A 25,990-nucleotide genomic window follows, 5' to 3' on the forward strand; every position below is an offset into this window, starting at 1 on the left:
AGATGCAGTCCTGCTTCCCTCAGGAAGCCTCGCAAAGCCAACCTCAGCACCCCCGAAGTGCCCTCATCAATAGTGGCCACTTAGTGCATTAAAAATAATTACTTAACTCCTTACATGTTCTTTTTTGTGAAGAAAGTACCTCAAAGCTTGGGACACAATGACACCCCTGGGGCTTATCAGATGACAAGCTGACAGGATATCAGATGATGAAGTTATTTGGTATGCAGTTGCCTCGTTGTCTGATTTGGATTTCAACTCCCCTAAGAAAATTATCCAGATCTCCGCTGTGCCAAGGAGCCTGTTTGTTCAAACACGCTGAGCTCTCGTCCCTGCCAGTTTTCACAAAACAGGCTGCCTCTGCTGAGGGGAGGCGCTGCGCGGAGGCAGGAATTGCAGAAAGTCTACCAGCCTCTCCGTGGGAGACTGTTCAGCTCAAGATCAGCCACAAAGGAGAACAAAAAGCAAGGTTGCTTTAAGGCTTCTGTGCCAGAAGAAACATTAGGGTGGCTCAGCCCCCATTGCTGCTCAGGACTAAGGCCCTGTGTTTGTAGGTGGGGGTGGTGGGAGGGAGAGGAGAAAAAAGAAAACAGTCTGTTTGGATCAAGGGCTCAGATTGTTACTGATGCGGAGAGCTCTTAGAGATGCACTTGGCTAAGCTGTGGTTTAGATCACTCAAACCCGGTTTCTGAAGAGCCGAAGAGCCCAAGATCCGCCGTTAGTTACATGTGTGATGTTTAATTGAACTTTGTTCATGTATCATCATAAAAGTACCATCACTGTGAGGAACAATGTGATGAAGAATCTTATCTAAATGAAAAACAAAAACTCTAGGTTTTCCATGTAAAGTAATAGAAAACTAGATGAAAAATCTGTTTGAACACTCAGATAATTAGATTTTATTGCTGTACCTTTGCCATGTTATATTCTGTAACTGCCCCAATGGGGACAACAATTTTACTTTCCTTCTGACTTGTGCATTGCTGTGCGAGTGATGCCTGCATGACAGCATGCATCCACAGCACTGCTGGACCATCTTGGTGACCTCCCATTGGTCCCACTGTCTTTATAGTGTTCTGATCCAGGAGAGTGGCACTGGAAATCACCTGAAAGGAGAAAATGGGCCAATCATCCAGCAATCTTCAGTAGCTCAGTGTAGTGAGCCCTCCATTACATGCAAAGATGAGGATTCTGACTAATGTGTTTGTAAATGGCCCCTGATAGTACGTTTTTTTCATCGTCTCAGGTTACTATTGTAGCAGCTGTGATCTAGTCCGAAAATAGATGTTACTTATCCACATACACTATTGTGAGAGTTTGTGACTCAGCCTCCATATCAGGTTTAAAAAACACATTCATATGCTGCAAATAAAAACAACACTGATTAAGGAACACGTATTAAGAATTAGGAGCCACTGCCATCCCTCAGGGTAACTTAGAAGACTAGTAAAAACTATGATGCATAGCTTATCACCAAGAGAATCCTTTCACGAAAAGAAAATGCATTTGAAATGATCATCTGTTAGTGACAAGGTCTACAAAACAGGGCGAGAAAAAAATGACCAAACTCATAGACTAGAGTGTGATGCAGATAATGATGTAGAGAATTTCAAGTTGCCATGGAGATGTTCTCTGGCTCATTGGCTGTGATGCTGTAGCCCATCAGAAGCCACTACTCTCTTCTAAGCACAAAATGAATTCAAGGGGGATTCATTTACCTTCTACCATGTGCCTAAAACTGCAGGATGGGGAAGATCAAAGAGGCCTAGAGCATGGTCCCCACTGAAAATGGACCAGCTGCAAAGTTGCACACATGCCATGACTGTAGCCCAGTAGAGCTCAGAAGGTAATTAAATGCCCACAAATGTAGTGTAAACAAGAAATGGTATTTGAGATCAGGAAAGACAGAGATGAGCTTGGACCAAAGTTACCAGGAAGGCCTCATGGCGCAAGAATTTGAGGGACAGGAAACATTTGCCTCCCAGTAGGCACTCAGTGAATGAGCGCTTAATGGATGAGCGAAGAGGAGAGTGTTCCAGGGAGGAGGGACAAGATGAGCAGAGCTTCTGCGACAGAGATGGCATGTTAATAAGACAGTGAGGAAACCACTCTGGCTATGGCTGAGGGCCTTGGTGAGTAAGTGATATGGTTAAGAAGGTTAGGCGAGATTCTGAGGAACCTGAACTGAGATTTGATCTCATAGGCCCTAGAAACTGATTTTAGGTCTGGGAGTAGGATGGTGATTTAATGAAAGCCATGTTTTACAAACGTTAGTCAAGGGTTAAAGTTCAGGATGGACTGGAGGGGAGTGAAACTAGAGGCCAAGAGAGGTGACACAAGCCTAGATTTGGGTGGTGGATATGGTCATTGAGAATAGAAAGGAATGTATATGAGGAAGCATTCATAGCTTTTGGTAATGTGGGGAGAAATGGATAGAGATACCTGAACTCCCCTCCTTAACAAATAGGCTCTGGGACCCCGTCTGAGGCTCAGGAGTCTGATCTGGGTTTGGACTAGAGGTAGGGTCTGGTCTTCCGCTTTGGGGCATGCAGCAAAAGGACAAACAAAAAATAATGCAGAGGATTTTTAGGGCAGTGAAACTATCCTGTATGATATCACATTAGTGGATACATGTCATTATACACTTGTCAAAACCCATAGAGTGAACAACACTATGGTACAACACAAGAGTGACCCCTAATGTAAACTGTGGACTCTGGGTGATGATGATGTGCCAGTGTAGGTTCATCAGTTGTAACAAATGTGCCACTCTGGTGGAGGATGTTGACAGTGAGGGAGGCTGTGCGTGTGTGGGGGCAGGATGTACATGGGAACTCTGTACTTTCTGCTGAATTTTCCTGAGAATCTAAAAATGCTCTAAACAATAAAGTCAGTCCGTTAAAAAACAAAAACAACAACAAAAATAATGTAAATTGCCAGAGTTGGAATTAAAGACCTGACAGTCAATATGTGTTCAAAGGTCAATCTGTGGACACGGAAGGAAAAACGACCATGTAAAGGCAACTGAAAAACCATTCAAGTGGAAGAAATGTGGACATCTGGGAGGTGAACTAGAGAAAAGAAGAGCCAGTAGGATCAGGGCCTTCCTATGAAGGAAACCCCAGGCCTCAGCCACCAAAGAAGACCCATCAAGATGAGGGGAAGCTTTCAGGCCTGCGTGGCAGGAAGAACAGTGAAGGGATAATGAGCCAAAGACAACAGGTTTAATTAATTAGACACATTAAGGAAATCTTGGAACTATGTTCCTCATTTCTGCGTTGGAAAAGTTATATTATATTCCCGTGTTCCCACAGTACTGACAATATCTCATGGGGAAGTAAGAGACAGAAAAACAGGTCCTTGTCTTGCTTCAGTGATTTGTGACCTGAAACTAATTCTTTGCTATGATCCTGGTTTGTTTCTTTGTTTGATTGATTAAAATCATTAAAATGAGGATAATGGTTTTGGATTGCAATGTCGTATGCATCGTTTTTCTAATCGCTATTACTGCTTTGGATAAAAAGATGCACTGACTACCTAACATTGCAAGAAGGAAAAAGACCCATTAGAATCTGAAAGAAGGCATTCAAAATAAGCGTGGAACAATAGGTTAAACAGTCCGTGATTAATATCACTGCTTACATCTCCTCTCCCATTCAGGGAGTCCTGCCTTATATTGGATATTCATGAATAGGTCAAGCTTATTGATTTCATAAAGACCCATACTACAGAAAAAAGTTTATGATGATGGCACCTAACGTATTTAGATTTTTAAAAATCTATCAGACTAAGCATTTAAAGGTACTGTATGAGGAGTAGCTTAGTGTCACTTGGGGTCACTACGCACACTCAGATCGGTCTCTGGATGAATTACCTTCATCTCCCAGCAGAGTCAGTGCTGGCCAGGGTTATTGCTTTAGTAATGCACATGTCTGCTGTTAATGTTTACCAGCTAGCTAATCAGAACTCTAGAGAATACAAGCCAAGTTTGTATTGTTACAAGGTAGACATCGTTTTACAATTAACTTCGTTACAACTGGAATGGAATCATACGGCCATTATCTTTTCTCATTTTTCACTGTGAAGCTTTAAAATAATTACATATCTAGATACATACAACTCTAGGTACCATTTATGCATATAAATGACACTTATTTTCATAAGGATACATAAATGTACTCACCCATACATATCCATACAATTATTATGTGGTATATTTGTAATCTTTACGTTAAAAAGGGATCATTTTGTGTAAATATCACATGAAATAGAATTTTCATTTGTTTTCTTAAGCAAGGAGTAAAAAATCAGATTCACAAATTAGGCACTGAGGAACCGTGTTAAAATCACTGTAAATGTATACTATCTACATATACTGAGTGTGTCTTGAATTGCTAACTTGACAAATATAATTGTGGCATTTTACATATAGGCAGTAATTTGGAAATGCAAAAAATACTTGATTCCATATCAAGCAGAGTTTTAAAATTGTGCTTCAAGTTTGAGCAAAAGGAAGCAATGTTTTCAAAAGATCTTGCCCTTACACACTAATGACATTTAATACCATTCTCTCCTTGTAGGCCACGCAGTGCAGATTATTTTATGCAAGAAGCTAAACGAATGAAGCATAAAGCAGATGCAATGGTAAGACCCTTTTCTTTCCAGATACATTCTTCCAAATTATGTTTGTACTGCAGCTTCATCATTGGGGCAATATAGCTGGGGTAATTATAAAATCTATTACAAGGATGGCTGGGTCTGTTAAATGGAGAAATGTTTATATAATCAAGTGCTCATAGCCCAATAAATTATGACTTCAGCCAATAATGTCTGACTGGGAAAAAGCCCTGGATAAACGAATATTTCAATTTAGTCCTAAGGTTTGAATACTAACCAGAGGCAATGGAGGCAGTAGGTGGGAGTATTAATTTCCTTAAAAAAAAAAACAATCTAGGTTTGCATTTTTCTCTCTTGTTAGCCTGGCCAACCCTTGGCTGGGACTCAGGATCAAAACCCCTTTCAAAAAGACTCAAATATTTCTCCTGAAGCTGTACAACACGGAAATTATTATACTGCACCTAAGACCCTAAAATCACCATGATTTGATTTTTCAAAGAATAACTTTTCTTACTTGGATAATCTACTATTTTGGAAAACTTGAAGCTTTCAGGCAAGAGATAGAAAACTTCTGTTTTTTTCTAAAAGAGATCATATGGTTGTTCCATCTTAAGGTCTCGTCGAAGGGGACTCCTTCCTACCTAGTAATTCTGGTTCTGTTCCCCTGCAGTGTTCATAACTGAGATCAGGGTGCCGGAGATGAATAAGGCATTTCAAATGACTCTCACAGTGTTATTCCCGTGTTGAAAATGGTAAAACCACAAGAGTACCCCCTCCCAGTGCGACTCATGTTGCCCATCAAGCATTTATTTGTATGAAGATCACTGCCTAGGTACCCTAGTGTAAGGGAGAAATAGCCACTGAGTATCAGAAAATAGAACAGGGAAACAGGAGATGCAGTTCTTATCTTCACAATCCCACAGTCTGATGGAGAGTTCTGGTCACCTGAAGAGGCTGATGCGTGGTCACTGCTGGGGAAGGGCATTGAATTTTAAAGCAGAAAGAAATTTTCTGCCTGAATCATCCACCGTTTACCAGGATTATTCATTCAGTGTCATCTTGCCTTAAATGACCTTTCTTATCGACATTCTGCTCAGCCAGGTTGGTCCCCTACGGCCTCTAAGCACAGCTCGCTCAAGCCAGCCAGTGGGCCTTTGCACCTGCAGAGCCTCACACTCACACACACACTCAGAGCTACTCACACATACTCACTCACACATTCTCATGCACACTCACACCTTTAGCGTCCTCCCCAAATCCAGCCAAATCGTACCATCCCTTCCCAGTGTCATTTCAAGTCTCTTCCCTGGGGCCCTCCCCAGCCTCTCTGTAGCCCTGTCACTTGCTCCCTTCCTACCATCTCTTTTGCATTGGAATACTTGCTTTGTATTTTGTTAATCACAGACTGCCTTGCACTTTGAACCATCTTGTGGGTGCACGTTTTCCCTCTCTAATGTATTCTATGTTCCTGGAAGGTGCTTTTCTGTGTCAAACTCACATAGCACTGAAGTGGGTGCTTTAGAAAATACTTGTTGAATGAAATGACTTCCTTAATCTGACAGCGTTGTCAAGAAATATTACTCTATAGCCTATTAGGGTTGTAAGCTGTTTAAAAATGTGATTTGCTAATGAAGGAGAGTTGTGCTCTACATTTCTGTTTTCTAAAGTATCATTAGTGGTGAGAATTTTTTTCAGAGGCAAGCTTTAGATAAGTAGTTGGAGTATTTGTGTAACTCTCTTTTGATTGATGAATGACTATTTGAAAACTGGGGAGATTATGCAATTTAAACTTAGAATATGTAATTATCCACAGAGAGTAACAATGTATAGAACCAGGAACTTGATGTGTAAGTTTAGATTTATGAGAGTCTAAGAATATAGGCTGATTCTTGGTTATCCTTGCTAATGTGGGGAAGGGTTAACATAAATTTGACAACCTTAGATAATCCAAATTGTTTTTTATTGATTTTCAACTTTGTGTCCCATTTTAGCTAAAGTGAAATAGTGTCTTGAGTTTTATCTTCTCTCCTTTCCCCTCTCCATTCTCTCCCTTAAGTGAGGTCCAAACTATTGATGAAATAACTAAAAAGCACATGATAAAAGGAAGGCCTGGAGATGTAAATGTCACAAATAATGTAAAAGATAATAACCAAGGCCTCAAACCATCAAAGTTGGAGTATACAAAAAAAAAAGTGTGAAAACTCTTATATGGAATCAGATTTACCAACTTTGATGTACATTAGCATAGCATGGAGGAACCAGGAGTGAAGTGGCCAGACCACTGGGGGTTAGAAAGAGGGAAACAGGAACAGAGGACCCGTGGATTTCGGAACAATTCTGATTAGTGGTTGTTATGTGGATTTGGTAGAATTCTGTATGTAACCATTTGCTCACTTACCCTAAACCAGTAGCAATTTGTGAAATAGCTAGAGAAGAGAATGTCCTCTTTCTTTCTTCTCTCAGCTCTGTTCACAGGAATATGGAACTCAAAAATCGGGTTTCTCAAATAAAGTATATAGACTATGTGACAATGGCGTTTGAAAAACTCTGCTTAAGGAGGACACTGTATTAACTCTGTTGATCAGGTGGAAAAGTTTGGAAAGGCTCTGAACTACGCTGAAGCTGCCCTGTCATTCATCGAGTGTGGAAATGCAATGGAACAAGGCCCGATGGAATCCAAATCTCCTTACACGATGTACTCAGAAACGGTGGAGCTCATCAGGTGAGCGCTGTGTTTTCTTGCTGGGGGTCCAGGGGGTGATGAGGAATATATGCACATATTATGAATACAGAGAAAAGAATGTCAGCCTGCACTGTCAGCTACCAGGAACCAACGCCCACCCCCCAGAATAAGAATGTCAGATTTTGCAAGGCACTTTCACACAGCCCGCCTCCGTTGCTCTCTGTGGGAGTGAGGCAGGGCAGCTCCTAGCTCCCGTAACGCCTCATTGCTGCAGAAGGGAAGCTGAGGCTGCATGAGATGTGGCGCGCCTAATCCAGCCAGCCAGGAAGGGGCAGATTTTGAACTCATTTCACGTCTATGCTGCTTTTCTTTGAATCTGATTTAGGTTAGTATAATCTAAATTCTGACTCCATCAGTAAATGATTCAAGAGTATTTAATGAAAAGAAAGAAGATTCAGGGGGATTTTAGGAAAGGAAATCCACGCTATGATGTACTGTCTCAGAGGGTACTGGCGTTGTTCTGGTCTAAGACTGGGACATGAGCACCATCCCCCAACCTGAGTTAAGACGTGTAATGTGAGCAGAAGCAGGGTTTCCAACAGGGGCACATCGGGGGTTGGGTGGGAGACTCTTGTCCTCCATGATGGAGACCTGGAAAGGCACATCTTTAGTGTCTCTTTAATGAACCATTAAGGGAATTTCATCCTTTAAGCTACTGAGAAGCTTTATCATATGGTTTGTCTTTTTAGCTGGTTCAGCTGCTTGGTACAATGGCTAATGCCCATTGTGTGAAATAATTCTTCCCAAAACAATCTTTAAGAGACTTTTCTAATTCTGGAATTCTGTGCAACCTAAGATTAGATATTTCGTGCTATGTCCCACCATTCCAGATGGAAGATTTCTAATCATCCCAGGTTTAACCTCTTTGGTCTGCATTGGCCCAGAGATGCAACCTGGTATTTACTCCTTCAGTAAATCGTTTCCAGCCTTGGAAACTGTCATGCCAGCATCATCTTCAAAAAGCACTTCTCGAGAATGTTTTGAAAGTCAACACTGTCCAGCCATTTTTCTTATTAAAATATTTCTACGACACTGGTATGTTGGTGATTCCTTCATACTGTTTTCTTAGACAGTACAGTATTTTTGGCAGAGAAGAAAAGAGATCACCATAGTAAAAAACTTAAAATGACTCTAAGAGATCCTAGATTCTCACATTTCTTCCTCAGAATAAGGCACAGACTCAGATGGCCACAGGCAGGCAGGAAGAAAATGGGTGAAACCAGATGGGCACAAAGCAGTAAGATGCCCTAGAATGTAAGGGCCTTGAACCGGGGATTTTTTTGTTTTTCGTCTGATTTGTCCATTGGTGTATTCCTAGTCCCTCAGCGGTTCCTGGAACACGTGCTCACTAAGTATTTGAGGAATGAACAGATAAGCAGGCCACAGGGCCTGTGGTCAGCTGGAGGATGCACGGGCCGATGAAAGGCATTCAAATTCTAAAAACAAGCAAATCCCAGCCACAATAACAGCCTGCTGTGAGTCAAAGACCCCGGGAGGGGCCGACATGCCGCACCTGCTCCACCCCAGAGTGGGGAGTCTGCTGTCCCCACTGGTGCAGTCACCTTCCTTGGGAGGAGAACACAATCCGTTTTCTAGAAAATTCTGACCCAATAGAATCCCTTAAACTACTCACAAAACAGAGGCAAAAGGAGTTTTATCTGAGTTCGAAAACAGAAAAACCCTTAATTTCCCACTTAAATCTGCATGTTGCCCACCAGGCTTGAGACTTCCCTCTCCCACTGAGAGAGACTGGGGGGGGGAGGGGGGGCGGGGAGCACTGGCAAGGGGGATCTCCCCACAGGTGTCCAGCCCAGGATGCGCTCTGTGTCCCCATGGACAAGAGAATTCCTTTCTCCACCCAGGAACACCAAGTGACTAACGGACACTGACAAGTGGAACCCTGCCACCACAAATCAAAATTGCACCTCAAAAGCTCTGAAAACTAAATTGTGTTTGGAACCATAGCCCACAAAAGTAGGTCATGATGAGGGACCAGCCCAGTGGCATAATGGTCAAGTTAGCATGCTCCACTTTGGTGGCCTAAGGTTTGCGGATTTGAATCCCAGGTGCAGACCTACACACCGTGCTTTAAGCCATGCTGTGGTGGCATCCCACATGCAAAATAGAGGAAGATTGGCACAGATGTTAGCTCAGGGCCAATCTTCCTCACCAAAAAAAAAGTAGGTCAGTATCTGCCTGCTAAACCTAAACAGAGTGACTTCTTTTTAAAAGAAGAAATTTAAATAGGACCCAGAGTCTCCTAACATAATAGCCAAAATGTCCAAGATACAATAGAAACTCACTGTCATACCAAGAAATAAGAAAATCACAGCTGGAATGAGAAAAGACAATTGACACCAATAACCAAGGTGAATCAGGTGTTGGAATTATCTGACACAGATTTTCAAACAGCCATCATAAAAATGCTTCAACATGCAATTACATGTCCAGTGTTCACTGCAAGCATCTTTGCTGCAGACATCTTTGCCACAACCATTTTAGCCACAAGCATTTTCGCTGCATAACTAATAGGCCGTAAGGCCATTTTGCCATAAAAGATAAAATCGCAAAAAATAAAAAAGGGATATTGATTAAAAAGGACATATTGAAACATGAAGAAATGAATAACAAAATTTGAGACTATTGCAAAACAAAAATATTTGAATACATTTAAAATGTGTGTATGTCAATTCATGGCAGTACTGCCCTAAGAACTGATTTGATTTTGTGTGTGTGTGGATTGTACCGAAGCACTTGTCTTTGTTCTGTGGGAAGTGTGCATTTGACTCTGCTCCCTCAGCCCTCTTCTCCTCCAACGTAGTGTGTTTCCAAATAGGAAACCGACTCTTGGGACCAATCCTCATCATCTGTCAGCTCAATAAAGCCATCAATAAAACATCACTGGAAGAAACACTAACTGTTTTAAGACCACCAACACATCTACTCGTTGCTGTATAGACCATTATGAGCGCCAGCTAAGATTTATATCATATAAAAATGGGCGTAACTGTGAGAACTTTGTCAATGGGGAAATGAAAACTACCAACAGCAGCAAAAACTGTCAACTAGTTATTTTTTTATTTTTTACAGCAAAATTGCCTTACGGGCAATTAGTTATGTGATGAAAATGCTTGCGCAAAGATGTCTGTGGCAAAAATGCTTGCATTGAAACTGCCGGATGTGTAATTGTCTGTTGAAGCTTTTTTTTTCTTTTTAATTTTTTTTTGAGGAAGATTAACCCTGAGCTAACTACTGCCAATCCTCCTCTTTTTGCTGAGGAAGACTGGCCCTGAGCTAACATCCATGCCCATCTTCCTCTACGTTATACGTGGGATGCCTACCACAGCATGGCTTTTGCCAAGTGGTGCCATGTCTGCACCCGGGATCCAAACCGGCGAACCCTGGGTCACCAAGAAGTGGAACGTGCGAACTTAACTGCTGCGCGACCAGGCCAGCCCCCTGCGTTGAAGCATTTTTATGATGGCTGCTTTAAAATCCTTGTGGTGAAACTACCTAGAACCAAATAAGTGCAGGTTCTCTTGAAACAAACAAAAAATTAAAAATCACAGCAAAAAAATAGAAAGTATTTTAAAAAGAACCAAATGGTAAGTATAGAACTGAAAAATATAACAGAAACCAAAACCTCACTGGATGGGCTCAGTAGCAGAGTGGAAATTACAGAGCATAGAATGATTGAACTTGAGAACACAAAATAGAATTTACCTAACCTGAGCAACAGAGAGAAAATAGACTGAAAAAAAAGGATAGTGCCTCCAGCACAGTGACAAAAGATCCAACATGTGTATCATTGGAGTCCCAGAAGGAGAGGGAGAGAGTGAGGCTGAAAAGTATTTGAAGAAGTAATGGCTAAAACTTAGTAAATTTGGCAAAAGACATCAACACGTAGGTTCAAGAAGCTGAGAAAAACCCAAATAGGACAAACCCAAAGAAGTGCATGCCAGGACACATCATAACCACATTTCTGAAAACTGTAGACAAAGAAACAAGTCCTGAAAGGAGCCAGAGAGAAAGGACATGTTACCTACGGGGGAGCACCAGTTCCAATGACAGCAGACCTCTCATCTGAGACCACGGAGGCCAGGAGGGCGTGGCACACGTTCTTCAAGTGCTGAAAGAAGAAAAAGCTGTCAGACCGTGAATTCTAGATTCAGTGAAACTTCATCCTTCAGGAGTAAAGGGAAATAAAAATATTCTCAGACTAAGGAAAACTTGAAGTTTTTATCTTGAACGCTCACCCTTAAAGATTGGCTAAAGGAAGTTCCTCAAACAGAAAGGAAATGACAAAAGAAGGAATCTTGGAGCATCAGGAAGAAAAACCAGTGGAAGAACCAGAAGTATGTATACATGAGTGAAACAAAAATTATGCCACCATCTGGTAACTCAAGACGACGTTATTTAAAAATGGAGAAAGTAAAGCAAACTAACGCAAGTGCGGTTTCCGCAGTTCACTCAAAGTGGTAACGTGTTGATCCCAGTAAATTGCGATGTCACATATGTATATTGTAATACCCAGAGCAACCACTGTGAAATCTGTGCCCACAGATCAACTCGAAAACATACCGATCTGCATGTTGTGGAGATAGTGCGCTAACAGTATCATTTTTGAGCCATTTACAGTGAGCCATCCTGCTATGCTAAGAGCCTTACAAATACTGTCTCGGTTAATCCCTACAACGATGCTATGTGATCAGCTGTATTAGTCTTATTTTGTAGATAAGGAAATGGAGGCTTAAAGATATTACTACATTTTCTAAGCTCTCACAGCTAATAAGTAGCTGAGCTGGGATTTGAACCCAGGACTCCCTGACCATTACACATACTGTCTCAACTCTCTCAGAAAGTCTGCAAGTAACTTGGTATATTACCAGGAGAAAGGATGGGCCACAGTCCTCCTGGTTCAGAGAAATAAGTGGAGTTAAGTAAAGTGCATAAAAGCCACTGGTTATGTACCCAGGATGCCTACGCTGCTGTCGAGGTAAAAGTTCCATAACAATTAAAAAGGGGTAAATCGAAGCTTTCATCTGAGTACAAGGGAGGAAACTTCTTCTGGAGATAAGCCTGGAAGGATTGAAGCTTGCCTCCATCTTATCGGCCGCTTAGCCATAAATCAAAATTTGTAAAAAATGGATGCCACCATATACGTGGATAATGCTTGAATTGGTATCACTCTTGACCATCTGTAGCATTTGAATTTGTATTGTTAAAGAGCAGAAAGTAGCTAGATGGTCATAAAAGCCGTCTGTTCTAGTCATCACGATAATGTAATGCTTAGGGAAAATGGGGCAGCATCAGCCAGCTTTTAGGAAGGAATTATTGGCAAGCGCTATGAAAAACTAAGTGTTGGGCAGAGAGAACTTCCATCCTAGAAAATGTTCTGTGGTTAATAAGAAAGCTTTTTGAAACAGTTTCTTTGGTTTTTCTTTCTTCTCTTTTTTTTGTAGGTATGCTATGAGACTAAAAACCCACTCAGGCCCCAATGCCACACCAGAGGATAAACAACTGGCTGCACTATGGTGAGTACATCATGTCAGCTTAAAGCAGCTTCCCCAGTCTTGCATATCTTCATTGGCACACCAGGTGCTGAAATGCATAACATTCCCTAGCGTCCTCTAACACGCAAAACCAAAAGCGGTTCTAATGGTGGCCAGGGAGAGCCCACCTCGCTTCTTGCTGCTATCCCATGCATGGTGTGACCTCACAGTGATGGAAAATCAACAGGTGCATTACACAAGGATAATTTTTCCTGTGTGTGTGTGTTTTAAAACCAGGTAGGTCTGTGTTTTAATAATTTGAATGTGAATTGTGCCTAGTGTAATTTCTCTGTGTTTAACATTTTAGATGCAATCAAAATAATTCATCTCTTTACATGTGGGATCAGAATTACTGAATCAAGATGGTGCCTTAAAGTTCTCAACACATGAAACGGAGGAGCAGTTCATTTTACTTGATAATAAAAGCATTTCTTTCAAAATAGTAACTGTAATCAATTTTTTCTATATGTAAAATGATTACAATGATATAATAAAAATAGTTTTCCCTGTTGCACCTCTTCAGGACAGCTCACCCTACTCCCCAAAATCACAAGACACCTCTCTATTGGTTCCTCCTGTGAGAGGGATCCAATTTTTTTTGGTCTTCAACGGCTCCTACTCCACTCTAGAATTTGATCTGAAAGGTAGAGAATTGAGTCTTGAAAAAATAACAGCAACACACACAAAAGAGAGGGTCTCAGTCCTTTCACGTCATCGCATCATCTGGAATTGGCTCTGCCGACAAGAGACTGTTAGGTTGTATTTGATATGTTGGGGTCATATTTGTATGTGTGTGTTTGGTATGTTGTCATGTCAGTCCCAGATCTGAGTTAGCAAATAATTACGAATAAAAAGCACCAAGGAAAAGAGATGTGTCTCAGAAAATGCTCTCTGTGCTCTTTTCAAACTTTGTTCCACATTAGGATTAATAAATTAATGATGATTAATAATTAATATTATATCATAGACTACTAATATGTAAATAATAAATGTATAAACTATTACCTAAAACAATAAAATAACTACTCTCACCATAGAGTTTTTATTGTTTATAAAACACATTCATAACTGTTACTCTATTTGAACTAATTATAGTAAAGTAATTTACAAGTGAAAGAATAAAAACAGGTGGAAGGGCTATTCTTTCAGCAAAGCCCATCGGGGAGGGGGGACAGTCCAGGATGTCCGAGGGAAATCAGTCAGCGGCTCTGCCCTGGAACTCACCCAGCAGGCGGTGAGAGCTGTGCTAGGGATTCCTGACTCCTCTCGTGGAGAGAGACTGCCCTCTAGTGGTGGAAGAAGAAAATGGCCAGCCCCTTGGCCCCGACAAAGAAACAATAAAGCTAATATAAAATGATCTAGTGGTAAATATATTTACGAAGCAACTACTTGAAATTTTGAATTATATCTTATGAACAAAAGGAAAGTCGGATAGTTACAGACATATACATGTGTATAGAAATACTTTATATATATAGTCATGCCGTAAATATTGAGTGCCTTAGAGCAACAAGATTTTTGTAAAGTCTTTTTTGCAAAAGACACACTCATGCTTTCAGGGCCCATTTCTCTTTTTCTGCTGCAGTTACCGATGCCTGGCTCTCCTTTACTGGCGGATGTTTCGACTCAAAAGGGACCACGCTGTAAAGTATTCAAAAGCACTGATCGACTATTTCAAGGTACTGTGTGGCTAATGGGCACCCTTGTCCCTTGTAGTCAGTTGGCTCCCTGTCAAGGACATTTTCAAGGAGTCTGGTAGAATCTGTTGCTTCCGGGATAATACAGGAGCCCCCTGCTATCCACACTCACCCCATTTGTGCCATACTCGTGGTGTTCAGGGCTCAGAGAATGGCCTTGACAGCCCATCTAATTTATCCCCCTGCCTTGTGTCCAGGTATTTTTATGGCCTCAAGAGAAAGAAGATCCAGTTACTCATTCCAGTGTACTGGGAAACCCACCTTTACAGCTAACATAAATTCTTCATGTTCTCTTACAGCTGCTTCCTCTTAGAAGTAACTACTTAGAACTGCCTTAGCTGTCCCCCATAGCTGATTTAATTTTTAATAAAGGTATTATTTTAAATGATAAGAAATGACTTGTTAGAACTCAGAGGCACTAGGACAATAGCAATGTGTAAATATGAGGATAGAATTGGAAACCATGCTAACTTTTCCTTATCTCAGGGAATGAAATCATTTTCACTAAGAGAATAAAAAAAGAACAAGAAGAGTACCTTCTCTGATGTACTGTTGTGAAGTGGACCTGGAGTAATAATTCAGTTGAGATTTCTGGGCCTCTTTGCTGTCTGTTTAGGAAGAAGAAATTATACCATCTCTACCTCCACCAACGCCTTCGTCAGGGACACAACCATCATTTTAGATCCTTTAATCCCCAGCCTCCACTCGTGAGAGATTATCTCTGATGACCAGGCTATGTTGGGGGTCCCGTGGGCTGCGTCCCGCATGCCGCCTCCCTCCTGGTCATGCGTTAGAGTAACCAGGTGCTAAGCCAGGGAGATTACCGTCTTGGCCCATTGACCATCGTGTGTCATGATGACAGGAACTGACACTAAGCCCTTCCCTTTACTTTGGGCACCGAAGGTCAAGATGAGTAGTTTTCAAAAATTTAGAATCTAAGAGCTAAGACTAAAGAGAGTTATTCCAGTCAAGAAAAATGCTTGACTAAAGAAGGAATCTGAACTCTGTAAGCCACAGGGGTCACAACAGAACTTTTAAGGGACACGAGGAATTCTTAATGTATATGTGCAGTCCAAGAATATGTACCGAATAGATAGGGAACACAACTTAAAAATTGGAGTTTCCCCTCCAGGAGTTACTGGTGCTTACCCTTAATCAAAGGCTATTTAAATGCTACTTAAAGTTCAGAGATTATGAAACATTCACATAACAGTGGCAGTTTATCCATAAAGAATGTGTTTTATCAGTACAGAGCTGTCTTTGAATAAAGGACTTTCTCCCCACACATGTTTTTTACAGTCACAGGGCTTAGTGGCAGCGAAAGATGGCTGAAGACAACTGCAAAATTGCCACGTGTAAGGCCATTTCTTACCAACTTGATAACACCTCCGCTGAAAACTAAAACTCAGTCACCACTTCATAAAGCTCTCTTTAACCAAAAGAAACACTTTGTCTCTGGGAAACCAGTCTGAGGCTATTTTTTTGGTCTCTGGAGAAGAAAATTCACATCAGCATCATAAAGACCATTTTTTCCTTAACAGTCCCTCAAACTTACGTCCAAGAAGACATTATTAGACTCTAGAGAGGAAATCTGTCTGTACATGTAGCAACTTTTCTTGCCAAAGACAAAACTTCTTTTAAATGCCTGATGCAAACAACTGGCTCATGCAACATAACATCCTAAATTGGAATATTCAGATAAATCAGAATTTTTAAATTGCCTACCTATTAAGGAAATACGTTTTAATCTGTTCTTTTAGAAACATGCAAGAGCAGCTTCCTTTAAGAGAAATACTTTTAAGCTTCATAAGTTAAAACAATAGAATTTGGGGTCTCAAATTTTGGGGCATTTAAATGTATGTCAGTGGTTTCTGGCAATATGCCCTATATTTAAATATAAGGTGTTTTCAGCGTGGGCGGGGGGAGCCACTGGTTAGTGCTCTTTTTTCCTTTTCAGAATAATTTAAGCTAGTTGAAGGTGAAAAAATTAGTCTCATTTGAGATTCAACAGATCCTCAGGATTATGATTTAATTTGGTCCCTGATGACCCAGGCTGTGGGCTGAGCTCTTCATTGTAGCCCGCCGTGGAACCCAGCAGGCCACGCAGCTGCCCCTCACCAGCTTCCAGAGAGGAAACCAGTAGCCTAGTAATTCCCAGATCCAATTTCTGTGAATCTACATTTTATCTGCAATGTCTTCCGTTACTGCTCTCACTGGTCACCTGAGAATCTATTATTGTTGGCTCTTTAAACTTAAGCAGATGGTACTCACTGTCAATGTTTTTATTTTCCTGCAGAATTCATCTAAAGCTGCCCAAGCCCCATCGCCATGGGGGGCCAGTGGAAAGTAAGTTCATTTTTCCAAAGTAAAGGCGATAAATGAGACGCTGCGTGACATGGAGCAGTGTGCCTCCTTGTTTACAGTGCCCTGAGGGGCTGCCCTGCCTCACCGGGTATCAACCTCTCATTCTTGTCTTTCTACCCTCTCCGCTTCCAGGAGCACTGGAACCCCATCCCCCATGTCTCCCAACCCCTCCCCCACCAGCTCTGTGGGATCTCAGGGGAGCCTCTCCAATGCTAGCACCCTGTCCCCTTCGACCATTGTCAGCATCCCACAGCGCATCCACCAGATGGCAGCCAACCACGTCAGCATCACCAACAGCATTCTCCACAGCTATGACTACTGGGAGATGGCGGACAACCTGGCCAAGGAAAACAGAGGTGTGTGTGCCTCTAGGAGTGTGTGCGTGGTTCGACCACAGCCTGGGGAGACAGCCTGACCCTTGGGCAAGTTTTCATCAATTAGCAAAGAAGAAATAGTAGAAGCTGTCTACTGTGTGAAACTCTTCCTGACCTCTCCCCTTCACTCAGGGCCTCCTATGCCTTTAGCTACCTTTATATTTACTGTGGAAGATTAGGGGGAGAGAGAGACAGAGAGAGAGAGAGAGAGAGAACACAGATTTAGATATATACACATAGGTTTTTCCCTTTAGACAGTAAGCTTCTTGAAAGTAGTGATTATGTTTTAACTTCAAAGTCTTCAACTTTGTGTTCCTAAGACCTGCACAGTGCATAGAGCATAGTTGGGGATCTGAAACATTGAATTAATAAATTAATTAATTAATGAGTATGAATGTTACTAGCTATTTAAGTGATAGCTGGTTACTACTGAAAAGAGAATGTTTTATATGTAGGAGTAAGCTATATTTCTTTTTAAGTAATATTTGTTTTTATTAATTATTTAAAAAATGGATATTTACTGTGGCTAAATTTGTAAAGTACAGAAAACTATAAAAAAAATTTTTAATCATCAGTAATCTTATCACCAAGAAATAATTACTGTTAACATTCTACTGAAGTTTCTTCTAGTTCTTTGCCACACATGCATGATTTTTACCAAAATAAGATCATAGTATATATAGTTTTATATCCTGTCCTTCTTAAATTTAATATTACATCAGGCATTTTCTCATGTCACTAACTAGTTCAAAAACACCCTTTATGATGGATCTATAATATTGTCATAACAGTGCTTATGTAACATACCATGATTTCTCAAACAATCCCCCTGTTGGACATTTAGATTACTTGCAATTTCTTTTCCACTATTACGCGTAACGTTGTGATAAATATCCTTGTAGAAATCATTGTCTGTATTTCTGATTATCTTCGTAGGAGGGAATTGTAGAAGTAAAATTTGGGGGTTAACAGGTATAGATTCTTTTAAGATTATAACTTTTCTCCCAAAAGGTTATACCAACTTACTCCTCTCCCTCTACCAACTGGTGAGATTACAAATCTGATCTCACTTTCAAGCCATTCAGTGCAGATTTTGTTCCCATGGTAGCCTAAGCCTCTGAGGACAAGATCAGGATGCCCACGGTGAGATGAGGAATTTATGGCAGAGATAGGCAGTAGGTCCTGAGTACGTGAAATTGACAATAAAACCAGATAGTGTGTAACATCAGCGCAGAGGTCATGCACCCTGGAAATCCAATGGGAATGCCACGGAGGTCAATGGCAGGGAGCTGAGACCACCAGGAGAGCCTCACCGGAGGAGCTGGCATGGAACACAGTTTTGAAAAGCAGATAGGAGTTGAGTGGCTGAGATAGAGTGGGGTGAGTGTCACAGGTGGACAAAACAGGAGGAACAAATGTATAAAAATGTTCACGGCTAGTTTGGGAGACCCTGATGGGGCCAGGCTCCAGATGGCACTGCCAGCTTCCCACTAGATGTCTCCTCCAAGGGCTCAGTGCCACATGTCCAGTGCAAAGTCGGCATTCTTTCCCCGACCTGTTCCTCCTCCCCTCTTCTGCTCTCGATTTCCTGCCACAGCTCTCCTCCTAGCCACCTGTAACTTAGTCTTCTCTGACCCTTCCCTTACCTTCCTCAGCAGGACTTCATTCCCCATGCACGTGAGCACCTTTGGAAAACTTCTCCCGCACACTTTCCAGGAGTGTTGCTCGGTGATCCAGTTATGATGGCATAGCAGCCATATGAACGTGTCTCTGTTTGCCACTAAACTGTCATCTCTGAGAGAGCAGAGCCTACACATTACTTGTCTTTGTTTACTCTCCTACCTCTACTCTCCTGCACCTAGCATAATGCCTCCTTGGCACATAATAAATGCTTAAGGACAGGACAAACCCAGAGAATGTCCCAGGATGAGAAGGTGACCTCAGTAGAGACGTTTCAGAAGCCATCTCTGCTTTGCCCCCAGGAGCCTGGAGCCTCCTCCCTTGGACTCACTCCAGGGGCTCAGCATGTGCCACAGTTGAGTACAGTATAAGAGATGACAGAGCCACAGCTCACGTTCGGGGTGGGAAGCATTACTGCATAAGGAGAATACGTCCTGAGGAAGTACATTTTCTTTGCTATTTGGCTAAGGAAATGTTATTCATTTGAATTAGAAATGGCCAACTGAGTGATTATTTGGGTAGAGGTTGAGTTATCCACCTTTGGGTTTTATTTTGTTCACTTGAATGCTAAAGTCACATGATGGAACAGACAATGCTTGATTTATATAGAGACCGTGAATGAAATTTTTTCTTAAGTCACTCAGGGTAGCACACTTAGCGTGTATGGCACTCTAACAACTCTCTCCGTCCCCCAGAATTCTTCAACGACCTGGATCTGCTCATGGGGCCTGTTACCCTGCACAGCAGCATGGAGCACCTGGTCCAGTACTCCCAGCAGGGTCTGCACTGGCTGCGGAACAGCACCCACCTGTCATAGGGACCTCACCCTTGAGCTGGGTCGTGCTCTCGTCTCCATGGACAGCTCAATGTTTCTGGACACTGTGCTACTGTAATTCCCAGCCACAGCATTTATCAAACTGCGGTGAAGATTTTCTCAGCATTGAACAATGGTCTTTTTCCAGGGCATGTGTGTTTGTATGTGTGGGTGTATAAGAAGCTGCCTGTGTATGTGTGTAAGATACACACCTCTTTAGAACACATTTTCTTTGTCTAGTTTCCATAATCCCAGGCTAGACAAAGTGATCAGAGGTTTCTGATTAGAGAAAATACACTTACACACACACACACACACACACACACACTTTCTATTTCAAAGCTAAACCATGACTTCTTAGAACATTCAACCAAAATCTCATGGGTTAGTTAACCAGGTGCAATACAGCACACCAAAAGCTTGACTGCCAGTTAAGATGAACCTAGTTCTTATGCTATTGATTACTTTCAGTATTATTATACTATTCCCCAATTATTTTTTGATTGTGTATATTAATGGGTAATTGAATAATGAAAATAAGTCAGTTATTTTTGTGCTGGACGTTTACTAGATTGCATGTTACCAAATACTCTGACTTTTGTTGAATACCCACTCCTTCCCTCCAACTTTATTATCAACTAAACATGTTACAAGCAAATGAACCAACTCCTACAGGCCTTCCCTGCCCCCAAAATAGTATGAAAATGGCACTGAGATTTAAAAACTCAGTGCCTCTGAAAGTTAACCCACATTAAAGCCGCAATAACTGTGTTTTGGACCTCAGTTAGGAATTGAAATCTTTCGCACATCCAACAACAAGCCCGTCCAGCACGTTTCTTCTTCCTGCCGCTGTGACACGGCGGCTGTCGGGCCTCGTGGCATTTGTCGGCCAATGCTTTTCAAGTCTTTTCTTTCTGAAATAGCTTTCTTACTAATTTCTTGGCCAAATTAGGACGTTACCTAGAATGTCCCTTCGCTGGGAGTCTGTATCTGTTGCTTATCAGGCTGAGAACTATTTGCTTATCATGAATCTGTCTAATCGTCTCAGTCGTCCTGCAGAATGTGCCTCTGCAGCCCTGTAATGCATTTCGATCCGGGGATGTGTTTTAGGCTTGGATTAGCAAGCTGCTTGCTGCGCAGGGTAAATTATTCCTGCAATGATTGCAGTTCTGTTTGGGGTAGCAACGACCAGAACATCATGCTTCCATCCTGTGCGTCTGGTGTGTTTACGTCCTGCCCTTGATTCTTTTCTTTTCTTTTTTTTTTTAATTAAGTTTACATTTTAGTTTTTTGACATCTTGTTTACAGATTTTGTCTAAAACATTTCTATTATAGTCTCTTGTCATGCCTTAGGTTTAGTCTTCTTGTTAAATCTATTTGGATATAAAAATATTGATAAAAAGAAAAACTCCTGAAAACGAGGATATGCTTTGCCACACTTGAACAACGAAAATAATGTCCCTGAGGCCTCTCACTTGACAAAATTGCACCAGGACAGTCTGAGAAAGACAGGTGATGTGACACGTGGAACAGTCCATTTTTCAAGGTGCTGGTGGTTTATAATAGATACTGATATATGCTTTCAGTGATGGTCTTATTAGTTTGGTGGCGGTGTCAACGTTTTTGTCAGCCTGCTCTGTAGGTGGGAAAAAAGGTTGCCGTAATTCCCTAGCTGTAAGCACTGATTCAAAGCTGCAAATGATTGAACAACTTTGGTGATTTGAAATTACTTTAAAATGAGCAGATGAAGGGTTTGTGAAATTTGCATTTGGCTTTGGCCTTAAGCATCTGGAAATATTAACGGTATTTCTGTGTTACATTTATCCACCTGAGGTGCTTCTTACATACCTTTGAATAATTGTAGGCGGAGTTCACAATCCCATCCTATGTTGGAAATTTGGGTCTAACTTAAGAAATTTGGATTTTTTTTTTTTTTTTGGAGGACTGAGGTTTAGTTATACTTGCTCTTGCTAAGTTCTGATGAAATGTTCAAACTCTCACATAAAGGGATGACCCTCAGGGTCCATCGGGCCTCCCCAGGGTGCTTTCCTGGTTTTGCCCATCTTTAAAGTTGCAGGCCTTGTTGTGGTACCCGTGTGATGTGCTTGACCATGAAACCCATTTAGATACACAGGTGGCCTCTGGCTGATTGTGCCAGTGGCACTTTGTCAGTGCTTTGGTGACCCACATGTCCCAACAAAACTTGAAAATGGTCATTTGGGGGATGGTCAGAGCATGCCGTTCCTCTCCCTGTCTTTTATTTCATTGGTAGAGCATGTCAGGGCAGCGGTTTTTGTTCGCGTTGGCATAGATGATTTTGGTAAGGAGCCATCTTCTGATTGTTGTTTGTGAAAGTCCTTCAGAGCTTGTTCCTTTTGTTTGGTTTTGTTCAAAGTGGAAATCTTTCTTGTGTTCTCTGATTATGAAAGTAATACATGCTCATTGTAAAAATTCAAACAATACAAAAACATAGAAAGTAGTCAGTCCCATCCTCCGGAGAAAACCACTGCTCACCGTTTCATATGTATCTTTCTAGTGATTCTCTCATTTAAACACATCACGTCTATTACCATTTTTTTCTATTTGAAGACATATTATTTCTTCAGAAGTTCAACACAAGTTCGACTGACCTTATCCTTCTGTGACCTGAATGGATGCCATCCTTTATCACAATGTTAGCGTTATCTTTGAAAGAGAGTAACCCCAATATATTCCTGATCAAAATTTAGGGTTTGTTACTCCTCTACACAGATCAGACTTATGTGCAGAATTGTGCCTGGAAAGAGAGGTTTAGTTAAAACAGATATTTCTGGAAACTTTCAAATTGCAAATGGAAACTCAGACCCACTATCTAAAGAGGAATGTACTGGAAAAATAATCTGAAGAGTTGACAAATTGTATGCTAGATTGAACACGTGGAATGCAATGCAATGAGACTTTCTGCACTAAACTTATCCTGTTATGTACAACAATGATGTGTGTATTATATAACAGTGATGTGTACATTTCTGACATCCCATACATAATATACAGTTTGTATAAATGCATACATTTAAAAATATATATGTACAATACAGCTAACATAAAACTGTAGTACGCCCGAAGGATATTACTAGTGCCTAATATTGAGTACAAGTCACTGCGTGTTCAAATCACCTTGGAAGTGCAGTAATTGTTATAAAATTGATCAGTGCAGCCAACATTATTTACGAATCACATCTTTGAAACTGTGCAGTAGTATATACATATATATTTTTAAATAACATTTTTCACAGTTTTCCAGAGTTACTGTTGAAATCTGTATCACCAAAAAAAAGAAAAAGCAAGATTTTTTTAATGATGTAGACACTCTTCAGACCCAGTAATCTGTGTGTGATTTTCTGTTTGTAGATACCCAAGAGACTTTAGCAGTCACCAGCCTTAATGCATGTACAGGATATTATTGTGACTTAATTTATCGCAGTTTTTAATCCATGTGAAATTGGAATTTATAAACTGACTTGGATTAAATATGTCTGCCTTTCTAAGGTTGCAAATGTTACATTAAATGATTTATGTTGTAAATGAGAGAAATCGAGTTGTATGTAAAAAGTGTCCACCAATTTCTTTGAATATTTTTACAAGGAAACTTCAGAATCAAAGTACGTTCAAATAAGTATTGTGGTCCCCAGTTCATAATCTCTTTAGAAGCAGCTTTGCTGTTTCATGACTTTTTAAATGTAGCTTCCACAGATTATTATTACTAAGTCTGATATTTTTCACTGGGAAAAAAAAGTATTTTTTCCTTCATTGTAACTATAGTTTACTGCTTGTCTTTTCCATTTCCCAGCACGTATACACACACGTGTGTGTGCGTGAGAACACACCGCGTGTCCCAGAAAGCACTGAGTAGGAGGTTTGGGGCGTTCATATTGATGACCGCCGCGCTGCCTGTCCAACCAGTAGCTCTGGGACACTGTTTTACTGAACGTTCCTTAAGGACACAGTTAATTCCCTGACTTGTGTGTGCTGGCTTTTTCCAACTCAAACCAACAAGGTGGAAGAATGTTTGCAATATTCGATTGAGTAAAATAAGAGAATTTTGAACTAATGAAGTGGGAAATAGTAGACCAGTGGCTCGCCATGATAGATGCCGCTTTGTGGAAGGGTTTTTTTAACCTCATTTTTCTCTTCTCTTCCTCCATTTTCATTCCCCTCCTCCCCAAACTAAACTAAGCAGAGAAACAGAAACAGCAACAAAAACAGAACGATTACTTCTCCTAACCCAGCCCATATCCTTAGATTCAAATACGCGTTGTCATGCAGCAGCACCCCAGCTCCGGGTCGCCATGGAGATGGCCTCATCCCACACTTGGCCAGGAGCGGGACTCGGCTTGGCTTGCCCCAGGGACTCGTAAGCTTGACACTCTTTCAGAGGTGCTTTGGGCTAAGAAATGCCCAACAGTCTTGCAAGAACTGTCCTTCTCTTGGGCAGTTTTGCCAGCTACTCAGCTGACGTCTGTTCCTATCAGAATTGTATTTTTAAGAAGTAACACATTTTCAATGAAACCTGGATCAACTAGAGTCTTGACTGTTTTTTTAAGTAGAAGAAGAAACCAACAACAATATAAACTGCATTTCCAACAATTTGGACCCCAGAGTTTATTTCCTCATTTTCCCACTCCCAGAAGAGCACAGTTTTTCAATATTAACAACTTCTGACAAATAGCACAAGAAATGTTCAGACTTGAGATTTGTGTTCTCTTTGTCCAAACTGAATTATTCTGTGTATGTCATCGGAGGGGTCAGTTTGTTTGCTTGGCATGGGGAAAATTATAAAACTCTGCTCTCAAACTAATTACATCTGACCACGGTTTTGGTTTTCATTATTTAATTGGCACTCGGAGGCAGCGGGGGGGTAAATTTTGGGCCGGCTGCAGGGCATTTAGACTCACAGCTCCTACTCACAGTAATGGGCATCAGGGGATTAAATCCCTATGTGGTACTTTGAAAATCCACCTCCTACAGCCAGTTTTAATCACATTGATCTGAGGGATGAGTTCAAGGTACTAATTGCAAGTCAACACAAGGATCGGCATTCGTCTGTAAGCCTCAGAAAGTAATGCTGAAGCCTGGACAGCTGAATCAAGGTCTTGTTTTCTACTCATTTCTAACATAGGAGAAGCTCATCAGAAAATATTTCTATCCAAATATGATGTAAAATAGTGCCAACGTTTAGGATTCTCAAACAATTCTATTTGGTTATAAAAATAATTACAGTAGTCTAGCTTCTGTATTATTCTTCAACCCGTCTTCAGTTTTTCAGAAAACAATACTGATTTTTTCCCCATTATTTATCATCTCTGTATTTCTAGGTGCCCAAATGAGCAAAAAGAAAATACTTAACACTGAGTAATGTGCATTACTTGACTGAACCGCTATTCCACCCACAGTAGCCAAAGGTATCTGACTTTTTATAGAACATTCTTTGAGTCTCCTCTGTTATCTTCATCCGACAGCATGAGTGATCACGAAGCCTAAAGTATGGCCCCGTAGTTGCGATGTCAAGAATTCTGTGCATATGACACACTCATCTTGAGTGATAGGCACTTTTGCAGCGTCACCAGCTATCTCTGGGGCCTATTTGTGTGGTGAAATAGCAATATCAACACTGAGTAATTTGCGAACTGATTATTAATCCCCTGAAGTTCCCAGAGCTGCCAATCAACCCAAAATGTCCTTCTCTGTGGGCCGGGTTGATGTTTTTTTGTTCCTTTCGGGTTTTTTTCTTCTAAGTTCTGTAAGTCACATTTACTATCTTGACTTTTTAAAAGAACAGTTATTAGAGGCAGTGGCGGCTTTAAGGAAACACACTGGAGCTCACTGACATTGGGAGAAGTCAGGAAAATATCTGGGCGCCCCAGCACTCTCCTTCTGCGCCTGCTGCACCTGTCCCCCCCGCCACCAATGCTTCAGTTTCCTCCAGATGAAATGTGACTCCAAACAGCCACTACCTCACTGAGAGACTGTGAGGATCAACAGGTTTGGGCAAGCATTTTGAGATCCCCAGTGATCACAGTCAGCCGGAGATAAGTGTTACTATGAGAACAGAGGCAACAGAAATATACTCTATCGCAGGACCAAGAAGCATCGGGGTGTGATGTGGGAAATGG

At 41.2% G+C, this 25,990-nt stretch overlaps 1 protein-coding gene across 8 annotated transcripts in view; it reads left to right on the forward strand.

Moving 5' to 3' along the window:
* The window catches only part of AFF3 (ALF transcription elongation factor 3), a 573,094-nt gene extending 549,683 nt beyond the window's left edge, over positions 1–23,411 (forward strand). For all 8 annotated transcript variants that reach the window (XM_070511624.1, XM_070511625.1, XM_070511626.1 and 5 more), the window contains 7 exons: positions 4,578–4,641; positions 7,200–7,336; positions 12,820–12,891; positions 14,495–14,588; positions 16,903–16,952; positions 17,103–17,326; positions 19,720–23,411. In XM_070511624.1, coding sequence (XP_070367725.1) covers positions 4,578–4,641; positions 7,200–7,336; positions 12,820–12,891; positions 14,495–14,588; positions 16,903–16,952; positions 17,103–17,326; positions 19,720–19,841 — 763 coding nt within the window. In that variant the 3' untranslated portion in view covers positions 19,842–23,411. The remainder of the gene's footprint in view (positions 1–4,577; positions 4,642–7,199; positions 7,337–12,819; positions 12,892–14,494; positions 14,589–16,902; positions 16,953–17,102; positions 17,327–19,719) is intronic.
* The last annotated feature ends 2,579 nt before the right edge of the window (positions 23,412–25,990 follow it).

This window comes from Equus asinus, chromosome 6 (genome assembly GCF_041296235.1).
Source record: "Equus asinus isolate D_3611 breed Donkey chromosome 6, EquAss-T2T_v2, whole genome shotgun sequence".
NCBI lineage: Eukaryota > Metazoa > Chordata > Mammalia > Perissodactyla > Equidae > Equus > Equus asinus.